The following is a 12,873-nucleotide window of genomic DNA, read 5'->3' as shown; positions in this document are numbered from 1 at the left end:
CAGCAATCAAAAAAGGTAAACTCATGCAATTTGCAGCAACACGGATGGAGCTGGAAGGGATCATGCTCAGAGAAATAAGCCAGAAAGAAAAAGAAAAATACTGGATGGTCTCACTCATAGCAGGAATTCAGAAAACGTAAATAAGGGACCAGGAAAAAGAATAACTATAAGAAAGAAAAAATCAAAATCAACAAGCAACTATAAACCAAAGACACACTACGGGGGTAGGGGGAAGGGAGAGAAGGGATTGGGGTCAAAATAAGAGGGATGCAATCGTATGGGAAATATAACCAAGATAAAAATGCATACATTGTGCAAAAATTAAAAATGATGTAAGAAATATATGAAAAAATAAATTAAATTTTAAAAAAAGGAGGGGCCTTCAGAAAACTTCCCAACGTGTGCACATGTGGAAGAACTGGGAGAGAGGATGACAGCACCAGGCCTTTTCCTCTGCCTTGCCCTGTGTATCTCTTCCATCTGGCTATTCCTGAGTAATATCCACTGTGATAAATCAGTGATGTAGTGAGTAAATAGGTTCTGTATGCTGCTCCAGCAAATGAAATGAACCTGAGGAGGGGCTCATGGGAACTTCTCATTATGGCCAGTTGGTCAGAAACACAAATAATAAACTGGGCTTGCAAATGAACCTCCAGGGTAAGGAGAGGGGTCTGGGGGCCTCCCATCTCTAGCTGGTGGGTGAGATGAACAGCGAACAGCCTGAGTTTGCTGCTGATGTCTGAAGGGAGGGCAGTGCTAGGAGACTTAGCCCCTTTCCTTTTCTGGAATCTGATGCCATCCCCACATAGGAAATAGTGTCAGAATTAAGCTGAATTCTCAGATATCTGGAAGGGAACTGAGAATTGCTTGTTGGTGTTGGAGAGCCTCCACACATACTCAGGTTGCAAACTGGTGAGGACACCAATTCAGGAGTCAAGTGCCAGCCTAAGTCTACCTTCCCTTTCTCTGGGACTGTCCTAAGTAGACAGCAGAGGAAAGTTAACAGTATTTAATGTATGACTTACAAGTCTCAGGTAAAAGTGAAGGAAAAAGAACCCCCACATTCTCTCAAAGCTAAAACCCAGGAGGAAGGGAAGATCTCGAGAAATGCAGAGACAATCTGGACACATTTTAGGACAAGAGATAGAGATGTAAAAAGGAAATGTGTGCAGATCTGGCAGAATGGAACTAGCTTTGCTGGTGGGAGGAACATGTGGTGGCATTTCTCATGTGCTGAATGATACCACGTAAGCTACATGCTATGTATCTCTTCAAGAGATCTGGGTAGAGAATCCTGAGCCCTTTGGACTCTTTCTCTGTCTGCCTACCCTGCTAGCTTCTGTCCCACAAGCTTTTCTCACTAACACTCCTGAGGTGAACTAAGTACATCGTTTTCTCCAGAGTCTCACGTTGCTGTCACTATGTCACCTGCTGATCCCTGAAAGGCTTCACCGCTTCCTTCAATGAGCTACTGTCCCAAGTGTAACTGTGAGTCCTCCCATCTGCCTCGGTTTCTTGCACAGTCTTCACTTATTTCTTCTTTTTTCTTAAAGCCAGGTCTTTGCCTTCACACTCTCAGGCTCGGGCAGGTCTACCTCCGGGTCTTCAGGCCTGAAGTTTGGCCTCGCTCAGGTACCTGCCTTGCCAGCCTATTCCTTTCACACTCAACAGTGCTTCACGCTGACCTTCTGCATTATCCACTCTTCTCATTATTGTTAGATGTCAAGGAAATCTTCAGACACTTGGTTATGTTTTCTTGAAATAAACCCTAATTTAGCTCTGAAGAAAGAGGCAAAAGGGTGGAGAAGAAACCTCAGGGGCACCCACAAAGAGACAAGGCAGAAATGGTGGCAGAAGCCAACCAGAACTGTCTATAAATGACATGCGTGGGCCACCAAATGGGTGGAGTGGGGGTGGGGAGACAGAGGAAAGGGAGAGAGGAAGAAGGGTCTTTTTTTTTTTAATACAATTTGAAGAATATAAAAGCCCTGGCTCAACCACTGCTACTCATCCAAGTGCAGTTTATACCTTCAGTTGGAGAAATGGTGATGCTGGTACAGAGCAGGGACACGCAAATGGCAGCTGGCCAGTCAGGAATGAAAGCTGAGCTCAGCTGGCCACACACGACAACCTCCCAACAGTCAGCTAGTCAGTCCTAGTTGGAAGTACCTTAAAGCGCACGCTGGGTGCCCACCATCTGTTGGGCACTGCCCTGGGGCTGGACATCCAGCAACAAACAAACCAGCGAGGCCTTGTCTTCACAGAGCTTACGGTTCAAGGGCATGTTTTCACATCATTTTCATAGGTCTATAAAATTGATTCTTTTCTTCATCTGAGATCCCACAGGATCCCATTTTATTTAACCCCTCTCACAAGTCCAGGAAAGGTACCATCTCAAACATACTCACTTTGTCATTGTTCCTCAAGACCAGTGGAACCTCGTAGACTTCAGAGGGGGTGTAGTTCTGAAATACAATTTCTGATGGAAAGGGCTGGAATAATGCCTGATCCACGTCAATTCTTGAAAACTGCAGTTGAAAGAGAAAATTCATCGTATTAATCACACAATGGTAAATGTGTCTGGGGAAAGGCAGAAAATACTATTGATATATTGACCTGTGGATATTAATATGAAGAACACAGGAAACACTCAAAAAGGGGTGACCACTATAAACGTTGATTGTTATAACTAGTGAGGGTGGCATCACCTTCTTTAATACAAAAGAAATTACAAATTGTGGTCCCTGGTTAAAAAGAAATAGGCTAATCAGAACACCAGCCTTAGATTTCCATTTCCAATAATGGATAAGAAGGTATTTGAACCAACTTCCATTTGAGAATAACCAGAAAGCTCTATCAACAAATTCATGCTTGGAAGCACCAAAGTGCTACTGAGACAAGGAGGGATTACTGGCCAAAATCCATGAAAAACAGGTAACTCAGGGTGGAAGGTAGAGTAAATAGAGAAAACTGGAATACTTTTTCCCTAGATCTAAGACTGTGGCTAGAATTAGAACTTGACTACTTTTTCCCAGGACTACTTTTTTTTCTAGAAGCTAAAAAAAGGCAAGGAAGTGGATTCTCCCTATAAGCTTTCAAAAGGAAAGCGGTCCTGTTGAACCATTTTAAACTTTTGTCCTCCAGACAGAAGTGAATATGCATTGTGTAAGCCACTAAATTTGTGGTTATTTGTTATCACAAATAGCAATGGAGATGTAAGGGGGCTAAGACCCTGTGCAGCACTTTTAAAGAGTAGCAGGGCTGGGGAAACAGTTTGGAATCCACGGCTTGTAAAGGGCAGTGGGCCTGATGGACTTCCCCAACACTGACCCATGCAGGGCTGTACCACAGAACAGGAATACATTATGGCAGACAGATCCTCAGTCCTTGAAAGTGAACTAAGGAGACAATTCAGCTTGTGGGTGCTTACAGGGATGGTGTAGAAGCAAATGTGTCCTCTCTGGAAGACAAGAACATCACAGGGGTTCAAGTCAGTTCTACAACTTTCAGTTTTGAAATGAAAACTTAAAACTAACAAGAAAATTGTTTGCAACCACCAAAACCTGCATATTGAAAAATGACCAGATATATGAGGAAATAAGGAGTCATAAGGCAAAAACCAGCAGAAATGAGACTGCAGAAGAGAGAGATCTGGTTCATGCTTACTCTGTACAAGAAAATGAAAGAAAAGGTTGAGAACTGTGGCAGAGAATTGGCAATGATTAAAAAAAGAAATAAGTGTAAATGTACAACTTAAATTATAACAACTAAAATTAAGAATTCAATGTATGTGTTTAGAAGATTAGCTGAAATTGAAGAATTACTGAACTAGAAGAAGATAGACCAGAAGAAAATATCTAGAACTAAGCAATTGTAAAAATGAAAAAGTGTAGAAGTGGGAGCTCTATGCCAAAAGGTATGAAATAGGTGAAATTGGAATCCAAGAAGACAGCATTGATGCTGAAGCAACATTTGATGAAGTAATGTCAGAGATTTTTCTAAAATCGATGACAGTATCAAGACATAGAAAATAAATCTTATAAAGTATACAACACAAAGTAAACCCTAATATTAACTATGAACTTCAGTCAGTAATGATGTATCAATATTGGTTCCTCAACTATAAAACAAAACATAACAAAGAGCACTAGTATAAGATATAAATCATAGGAGAAACTATATGTATATGTGTGTCAGGGTGGTGGGGTATGTTGGTACTCTGGATTTTCCAATCAATATTTCTATGAATATGAAACTTCTCTTAAAGTTCATCAATTAATTTTAAAAATTTAGATTGGAAAGAAATAAAACTGCCAATATTCTAGGATAATAAGAGTGTTTGCATAGACAATCCAGATAAATTGTTAGATACATTATTAGAAGTAAAATGAGACTTTGACAAGGCTACTGGATATGATGCAACAGTGATTAAAAAAAGATACCATTATAATTATTCCTTACTAAACAAAACACAATTTTAAACAGGGGGAAAATCTATTATATAATATTGCATTAAAAATATAAAATAAGAATAAATAGAACAGAATGAAAAAGACCAAATGGAAAACTAAAACTTCATTAACAGAAATTAAAGAAGACTTCAAGAAATGGAGAGACACAATAAGTCCATGGATAAGAAGTAATATTGTAAGGATAGCAATTCTTCCTCAATTAATTTATAGATTTAATGCAATCTCAATCAAAATCTCTCTGCTCAATAAATTGATCCTAAAATGTACATGGGAGTCCAGAGAACCAAAAATATCTGCGATAAATGCCGTGGTTTGGAGATGGACAGACATACCAACCAATGGTATACAACAGTCCAGAAACCCATCCTCACATATCTGGACTCCGGCGGCATGACAAAGGAGGCCCTCCAGTGCAGGAGGCGGGGCTTTTACATAAATGACACCTAGAATCAAAGACAGACGCCATGTGGATTGTAACTGGAAGCATAGTCTCCCTTCATTCCTGCCCTTCCCACAATAAGTCGGGTTCTGAAAAGATGTCTGCAAGAAGGTGTGCTAGATCTCGGGTGAGGTTTGCAACACTCAGATCTCCAAAGCAGATAAAAGGCAAAATCACCAACTCCTTGTTTGAAATAAAGGAATAGCAACAAGAAATTTCCTAGATGCCATCTGGGACTGTGAAATAGTAGGGAAGGCAGAGCTGAACTAGAAAACACAGATATGCATATTTATAGGAAGCAGTCTGTCACTGAGGCAGGATGGGACAGAAGGCATGTGAATCCTAAGAATCCCTACAGTCAGAGCTCCTGGGAGAAGAAAAGACTAACACAATTCAGTCACTCTTCCGCCCTTCCTCTCCCCCCCTTCCAAGTGCACACACACACACATACACACACACTCCTTGGTCCTAAAAAGCTGCATGGAGAATCTCCATGGAGACTTCCTGCTGCTCTGGGGCACTGCCCAGACCCTGCTTCAGCACTAACTGCCTGCAAACTACAAGTCCAGAAAAAATTCCCTTTCTTTCTTTCAAAGATGAGCGGTAAAAACAATCATGGCGCTTATCAAGCCAGCATCTATGCAAAAATACTCAAGAAAAAATAAAAGTAAACAAAATGGCAAATAAACATTTACCAGAAAAGCATGACCTCAGAGCAATGAAAACCCTAACATTCTATTTCACCATAAATGCAAAGAACATAATGGGAAAAATTCAGAGAGCACAAAGCAAATATTCAAGAGTGCAGAGAAGCGATAAGCAATCAGAGGAGATGAAAAATTCATATGTTCATTCAATACTAATTGAGTTTTCAGTGTTTTCCACATGCTGAGCAAAGTCCTGCCTCGTGGCATTCTTGGGTAAATGGACCAAAAATGAGGAAATATACACTATGAGGTCAGGTGGTGAGAGGAAGGCCATGAAGAAAATTAAGGCAGGACAAGGAAAGTGACTGGGGGAACACTGTTTTTTACTGGAGTGAAGGGTGATGGGGGGAGGAAGGACAAAAGAAGAGGCTGAAATCATAACAAATTTGATCTATTTAACAATTTGCCTAGAGTTAGCCTTTTAACTGCCACTGCTGGGCCAAGAAATGGGAAGCATTGGTTAGCAAAGTTCCTACCATTGCCATGATAAATATATTGGCAAAAGGAATATATGAACACACACACACACACACACACACACACACTGTGCACTCACACTTACTTTCTATTGACTTAGAAATTAGGTAACAATTGGAATCAGGGGTTAGGGTCATATTGAAGAAGATGGAAAACTGTTTACCATTTTTATGACTTGCATGGTAACTATGTTTCACACACAAGAGTTTTACAGAAAACCCTGCACAGCAGCCAGCTGCCATGGGAAGCTGCACTGCAAGCTGGGGAGACAATGAGCCTTCACACCAGCATACACCACTTACTGAAGTCACATCCAGTTCCAATGTGCTCACATTTACGTGGGGAAGAGTAGAAGAAAAAGATCAATGAGGGAGGCAGACTCAGCTGGTGAGGGGGACAACTTGTGACTCTGAGGATAACTGAAAACTACTGCATAGTTTTAAACACAGAAGTAATATGTTCTGATTTATTTTTGTAATCACTCTTATGTTTTTGTAACACAGAATTATCAATTAATTGACAGCAGGATGAAAACAGGGAGGCTATTCAGTAGTCTTTAGATGGTGGCGGATTGAACTGGGATGGAGGGGGTGGTAGTGGTGGTGATGAGCATAGGTTTGAGTACTGATGTATTTGTATTCTAAAAGTTCTACGCACCCCTATGTTCACAGCAGCCCTATTCACAATAGCCAAGACCTGGAAATAGTCTAAATACCCAGCAACAGATGACTAAAAAAGTTGTGATCTATATACTCAATGGACAACTACTCAGCTATTAAAAAAGATGAAATCTTGCCTTTAGCAACAACATAGATGGACCCTGGGATGATTGTGCTATACAGTCAGAAAACGAGAGACAAATACCAGATGGTTTCACTCATATGTGGAATATAAATAAACTGAACAAACCATCTAACAAAATACAACAAAAATTACTCAAGACTCTGAGAACAAAATAGTGGTTATCAGAGGGAAGGAAAGTGCTGAGAGGAATCAGTAGAGGGGGTCAATGTGAAAGTGGTGAATGGTACTAGAACTTTGGTAAATACATATATCAAGGTGTGAAGCTATACTCCTGAAATTTAAATAGCACCGTAAGTCAATAATAAATCAATTAAACAAAGATATATTTGTGAGGGCAGAATCAATAGTACTTACTGGATTTCATATAAGATGAGAAAAAGAGAGGTATCAGCAATAACTCCAAGGTTTTTGCCTGTGTATTAATGAAGATACTACAGGCTGAAGGAGGGAGACAAAAAATAGAAAGATCAGGTTTTTAGGTAAGGAATGTAATAGAATAATCAAGTCTCAAAAACTTTAAGTTTGAACTGCTAATCATACATTGAGCTAAATATATAGTCCAGAGTTTAGGGCATAGGCAATGGTAGGAGATATAAGTATAGAAATAATCATACAACATCTGAAACTCATGTAATATTATAATGCAATATTACTTAGATCATTTTTAGTAATTGTACCAAAAAAAAAAAAAACAAAGGACTTCAAAGCCTTTTTGTAAAAGGGGCCACCTAAGGAGTGAGTTAAGAAAAGAAAGTCTATTATCAAAAAAAAAAAAAAAAAAAAAGAAAGAAAAGAAAAGAAAGTAGAGGTCTAAGGACCAACTGCGGCACTCCAACATTTAGTGCTCAGGAAAAGGAGAAACATACAGCAAATAAAATAAGAAAATAACTGGTAAAGTAGGCAGAAAACCAAAGGAATGTGGTATCTGAGATACAAATGAGTCTAAGAGACACTGTGTCGAATGCTGTGAGCCAACCCAGGTCTGCTGAGTTAGTCAAGCTTAAGAATGAATTTTAAGAGAAACACACACACACAAAAAAACCTCTAAGTAACAGCCACAAAGGATCACTTGGTGAATGCAATTACCATGAAATAGAAATAAACAGAAAGTTAAAAATGGCTCAGAGAAGAAAGGCAAGCTGCAGAAGGGTAGACAAAACGGTCTGGCATGCTCATATTTGACATTCCTAAAGAAGCAACCCCAAAGTTGCTGTGAAAAAAACACTTGATAATTCAAGAAAAAATTTCTTTTACTAAATAAAGGTGTTTATTTTTATAAATATCAGGGGAAATTTAGAACTAGCCTAATAAAATGACTGGACATCAAATACAAATAAACAGCTTTAGGCAGGCAAGCTAAAAGATTGAAGTGTCTGTATGGGAGGAAATAAATTTGGCTTCCTGCTTCCGCACTTAAAGCCAGAGGAAGTGAGGACTCGAGCAGCAAAGTACTACAGGAAAAATATGTGACCTGAGAATTTTATACCTAGCAAGTCTTCACTTCTGTATAAAGGCATCAGACAAATATTGACAAACACATAAAACCAAGGAACTATTGTTTCCATAAGCACTTTTTGAAGAAATTAGTAGAGGATCACTACAATCCAACTTAGAGACAAATGAGATTCCAGAATATAATGTAAAAACAGCCACCTGGGTTAAGAGAAGAAAAAGAAAAAATGAGACACAGAAAGTTTAGTAATTTCCTCATACTTCATAGCAGGTGTCAAAATACATGAGAACAGGGCCTCCCTGGTGGCACAGGCGGTTGAATGCAGCACTGTGAAGCTGTCCGCAGCCTCTGCAGTGCTGGTTCGATCCCTGTCGGCCTCAGAGCAACCCACATGGCGAGCAGACCTCTCCTGTCTCGCCTGCTGCTCCCCTCAGCAGTGTATTTTATCAATCTGCCTGTTCTGTTCCCCACTCTGTCTCTGGTGAATCCTCTCACCCTCCCGCGCATCTGGCCTGTACCCTGGCTCTTACATAAATAAAAAAAAAATCTTAAGAAAAAAAATTAAATAAAAAAAATACATGAGAACACACCTGGCGCACCCAATACATGAAGAGAAATGCATGTAGTGTGGAAGGAGCTATGCGAAGGTGCAAACAGTTCCTTAATGTGGGTGAACTACCTTTGGGAAAAGCGGTGATCCTTGTCCTCAGAGTTAGAGGCTGGTTGTGGGAAAGAGAAGAAGCAGTAACTATTCTAATCTCTAAGTAATATTCCATTGTGTATATATACCACATCTTCTTGAACCAGTCATCTGTTTTTGGGCATTGAGGTTGTTTCCATGTTTTGGCTATGGTAGACAGTGCTGCAACAAACATAAGTATGCAGGTTTCCTGTTGAATTAGTGTTTTTGTGTCCTTTGATCAGCGATCAACAAAGACAAACTCATGCCATTTGTGGCAACATGGATGGAGCTGGGAGGGATTATGCCCAGCGAAATAAATCAGAAGTAAAAAGAAAAACATTGAATGGTTTCACTTATAGGTGGAATATAGGAAAACCAAACAAAGGGTCAGGAAAAAGACAAAACTTGCAGGCAGATCATAGATCTGAGGCAAATAGCAGGGGAGGGAGAGGGTGAGAGCAGGGGAGGGAAGAGCACAAGGGACGATGGGAATGGGTCACAGGTGCGCTGGTGGTTGGAAAATCAGGGGACTACACCGGAGGGGAGAAATCAAATATTGTACAAAAATGAACAACGATATAAGAAATAAAAAATAAATAATTTTTTTTAAAAAGCACCAACTAGAGCTGGCAGTGCTCTGGAGAAACAGGAATGTCATCACACCAAGACAGGGAGCAGTGGCAGGAGAGCAAGAGGACTCAGGGACTCGTTCTTTTTTCATGTGGGAAATGACACTGAAAAACTCCTGGGAATAGCTGGGGAACTCTTTGAGAGGGGACTAGTCTTCTGTCGGTCACCAATGGCGGTTCACACCATAACTTGTGCATAAAAAGTGAAGCAAGAAATTAAATTAAAAAGTAGGAAACCAGAAATTATTTACAATTATATGCTTGACAAGACTAGACGATATGTTTGACACTAGAATATGTAAACACGTTGAAATAACCGTTCTTTAGTGACTACAAGGATACATTTGTTATTGGAAATGAGCCAGAATAGACAACAAATGCCTACTTTCATAAACAAATTCCACTTTCTTCCTTCTGAGTGGTGACAGCTCAGGTAAAGAGGGATTTCTCTTTATGCCAAGGAGATAACTTAATTGGACTTGGCTAATTTCATTCTTGGAATTATTCCTAATCTGTAAATGGTAGTGACTGGAATAGCTAAGAAAGAAGTGTGACTACTCAAACGTCATTTGTACTTATAAATTAAATCATTCTCAATATCAAATCACAGGTATCAAGATCAACAGAAGTCAGAGAATGGATAAAACAAAACCAATAAGAGGTTAGCCCAGGAACAGTAACTATGACCTAGCTTTGTTCTAGAGTGTTGACATTATTTCAGGGACTACTTGACACCCAGGCCAGTCAAAATGAGACTACCTTTTGGTGAGTCGTCTCCCCCATATCTAAGAGCTCCACGATCCGCGGGCGGTACATGAAGTGGGTGCTCGCCAGTCTCTGCTCTGTGGTGAGGGACATTTCCTTCAGGAACTCCGAGGGTGTCAGCTAGAATTTACAATGAGAGCCAAAGACTCATAAGCAGTCAACTTGAAAACGTCTTTTCATAAATACCAGTAGTGAATCATTTGTGTTTGCAGCTTTCAGGATCATTCTGGAAAGCTGCTAAGTCCCTTTATAAAATATTTAAAATAACTAAATAATACAAGAGAAGTACCCAGGAACTTTTGAATTCTTTGCACAGAAATTTGAAATGACATCTGGTTGCTGTTTCTTTATGATTTGGGAGGAATGACGCAAAGGAACCTGGGGCGGGTGAGGGGAGCCAGAAAATGGCACAGGAACATGACCAAAGAGCTTAACATTTTTGCTCAAAACAGTCATCTGAGCATGAAACTCTTAGATTCTCAAATCACTATGGGCACCAGAGCTAAGGAATTTGTAATACTTCTATTTTTCAACTAAAGTTAGCACATACCAGGAAAGCTTTTAGGGGTTTAAAATCATGTTACAGAGAAATCTTCTAAATGTAAAGGATCTGGGATGCATGATCGCATTGGTGAGGAGTAAGTTTGGACTTTTTAGAAAGCATGGGAGCATATTTAGACCTTGTTTCTGAAGAGCCCTGTGTCACTCATCAGATCCAGCAGCCTGTTATGCTGACATACCCAAAGGAGAGCATAAAATCCTTTATCACGTTCGAATGTTATGAGAAAAAAAAATCATCACCTATCATTTTAATAAAACTAACTCAACAAGAGCTTAGTGAGCCAGGACCAATCACTACTATTTAGTTACTGCTGCTCTGGAATGTTCGCATTGTTTCAGGGCCTACTTAATATGCAAAGAGATTATGACCATTGGCAGCAACATAAAGCGACATATGTGCCAAGAATTGTAAAGACATTCAGAGGTATGTAATTTAGCTGATTCATTTTGCCTTGGGTTAAAATCAATGCTCTTCAAATTCCCAGCAATATTAATTTCTGTGATTGAATCCATTTAAATGAAAGCATATTTCTAATATTACTTCCAACTTTTTTTTTAAAGTTCTTTTTAATTAGAACCCAGAAATAGAATACTCAAAATATTAAGAGGTATCAGCTGTTCTGTGATTTAAGCAAAAAACAGTGAAATCTTAAATGCAATAGGAGTTACTTTAAATATGTAACAACCACCATCACGAAAGAGAAAGATGACAGATTTTATATTCTAATTGGAACACAATATTAGTATTTTAAGTGTAGTGAATAATATCTCTGGCACTTTATGTAAATGATTACTGATATTTTCTATAGCATGGAGTTTATAATTCAGTTCTCACCAAGTCATTATAATTTATTGAAAATACATATATTTTTAAAGGATATAAAAATTATATCTTTTCCTAGATAACACAGAGTCATTAATTTAATGCCCTATGTTCTATAAATAACTGCTGATCAACAGGTAATAGATTATTTAGGTTAAACTCTATGAAATTCTGACATTTGACCTTTTTCTCAAACTATGCAAATGACAATCTCATATGGTTCAACCTAATATTTAGAAAACCTTAGCAGTTTATCTAGTCTTACATGGACTGATTAACTTAAGCAATTCAAGCTTCTGCTTTCATAGAGGTAATTTCAAAAACTGTTGGGTCTTGAGAGGTACCTATGTTCTACAAGAAGCTATCTTGTTAACTAAATAGAACTATCACTCAGCAATTCTCTGAAATTCTGAGAATGCTAAGTAGCAACTGCCAGGCTCCGGGGGACACTAAGTATTTTACAGAGAAATTCTCTGATACATTACCATTTGGCTTACATCTTCTTCTGCAACCAGCTTTGGGCTTAGGGGTGGCAAAACTTTGCTCTGGGTTCCCTTAAGCATTCTGACTAATCCCATCTGAACAGCCCCCATGGTCTCCTCGAGTCTTCTGCTTGTCATTTTTATTTTCTTTGCTCACCTAAGAGTGAAAAATAAAAGTTTTAGAATAAACTAAATACAGTTAATTTCTGAATATAGGTGACAGGTCACAATTTCTTTAGCTTTTACAAATACAGGAATGTCCAGGAAACAATGACCTTCCCAAATCCATCAAGTGGTTGGAGTAAATGCCATAACTAAAGGGTTCTATTCCATGCAACTAGTCTAGCTTTATCTTTATCCCAAAGTTTAAAAATCCCTTTTAGACAAACCAAGTGATTCTGAATTAAATTCACAAAAACACAAGCAATTCTTACATTTGGACACTTTTATCTTCCCAACAAGATAAACAAATTAACATTGCCCAATAAATACATGGCAGAGTTTGCCACTTTAGCTGACTGTTCTCTCATGACACACCACCCTTCAGAGAATAAACTTCAAACTTCAACATTTGAGATA

The 12,873-nt window shown here is 39.0% G+C and overlaps 1 protein-coding gene across 1 annotated transcript in view; it reads right to left on the bottom strand.

Moving 5' to 3' along the window:
- HYDIN (HYDIN axonemal central pair apparatus protein) overlaps positions 1-12,432 on the bottom strand; it is a gene marked incomplete at its 5' end in the record, with an annotated part of 266,133 nt that extends 253,701 nt beyond the window's left edge. Inside the window, 3 exons of the mRNA XM_084256586.1 lie at positions 2,409-2,528; positions 10,423-10,548; positions 12,298-12,432. Coding sequence (XP_084112712.1) covers positions 2,409-2,528; positions 10,423-10,548; positions 12,298-12,432 — 381 coding nt within the window. The remainder of the gene's footprint in view (positions 1-2,408; positions 2,529-10,422; positions 10,549-12,297) is intronic.
- Positions 12,433-12,873: the final 441 nt, after the last annotated feature.

This window comes from Talpa europaea, assembly GCF_964194135.1.
Source record: "Talpa europaea genome assembly, chromosome: 16".
NCBI classification, from domain to species: domain Eukaryota; kingdom Metazoa; phylum Chordata; class Mammalia; order Eulipotyphla; family Talpidae; genus Talpa; species Talpa europaea.
Note: the sequence above shows the minus strand (reverse complement) of the source record. Positions and strands in the feature narration are given on the sequence as shown.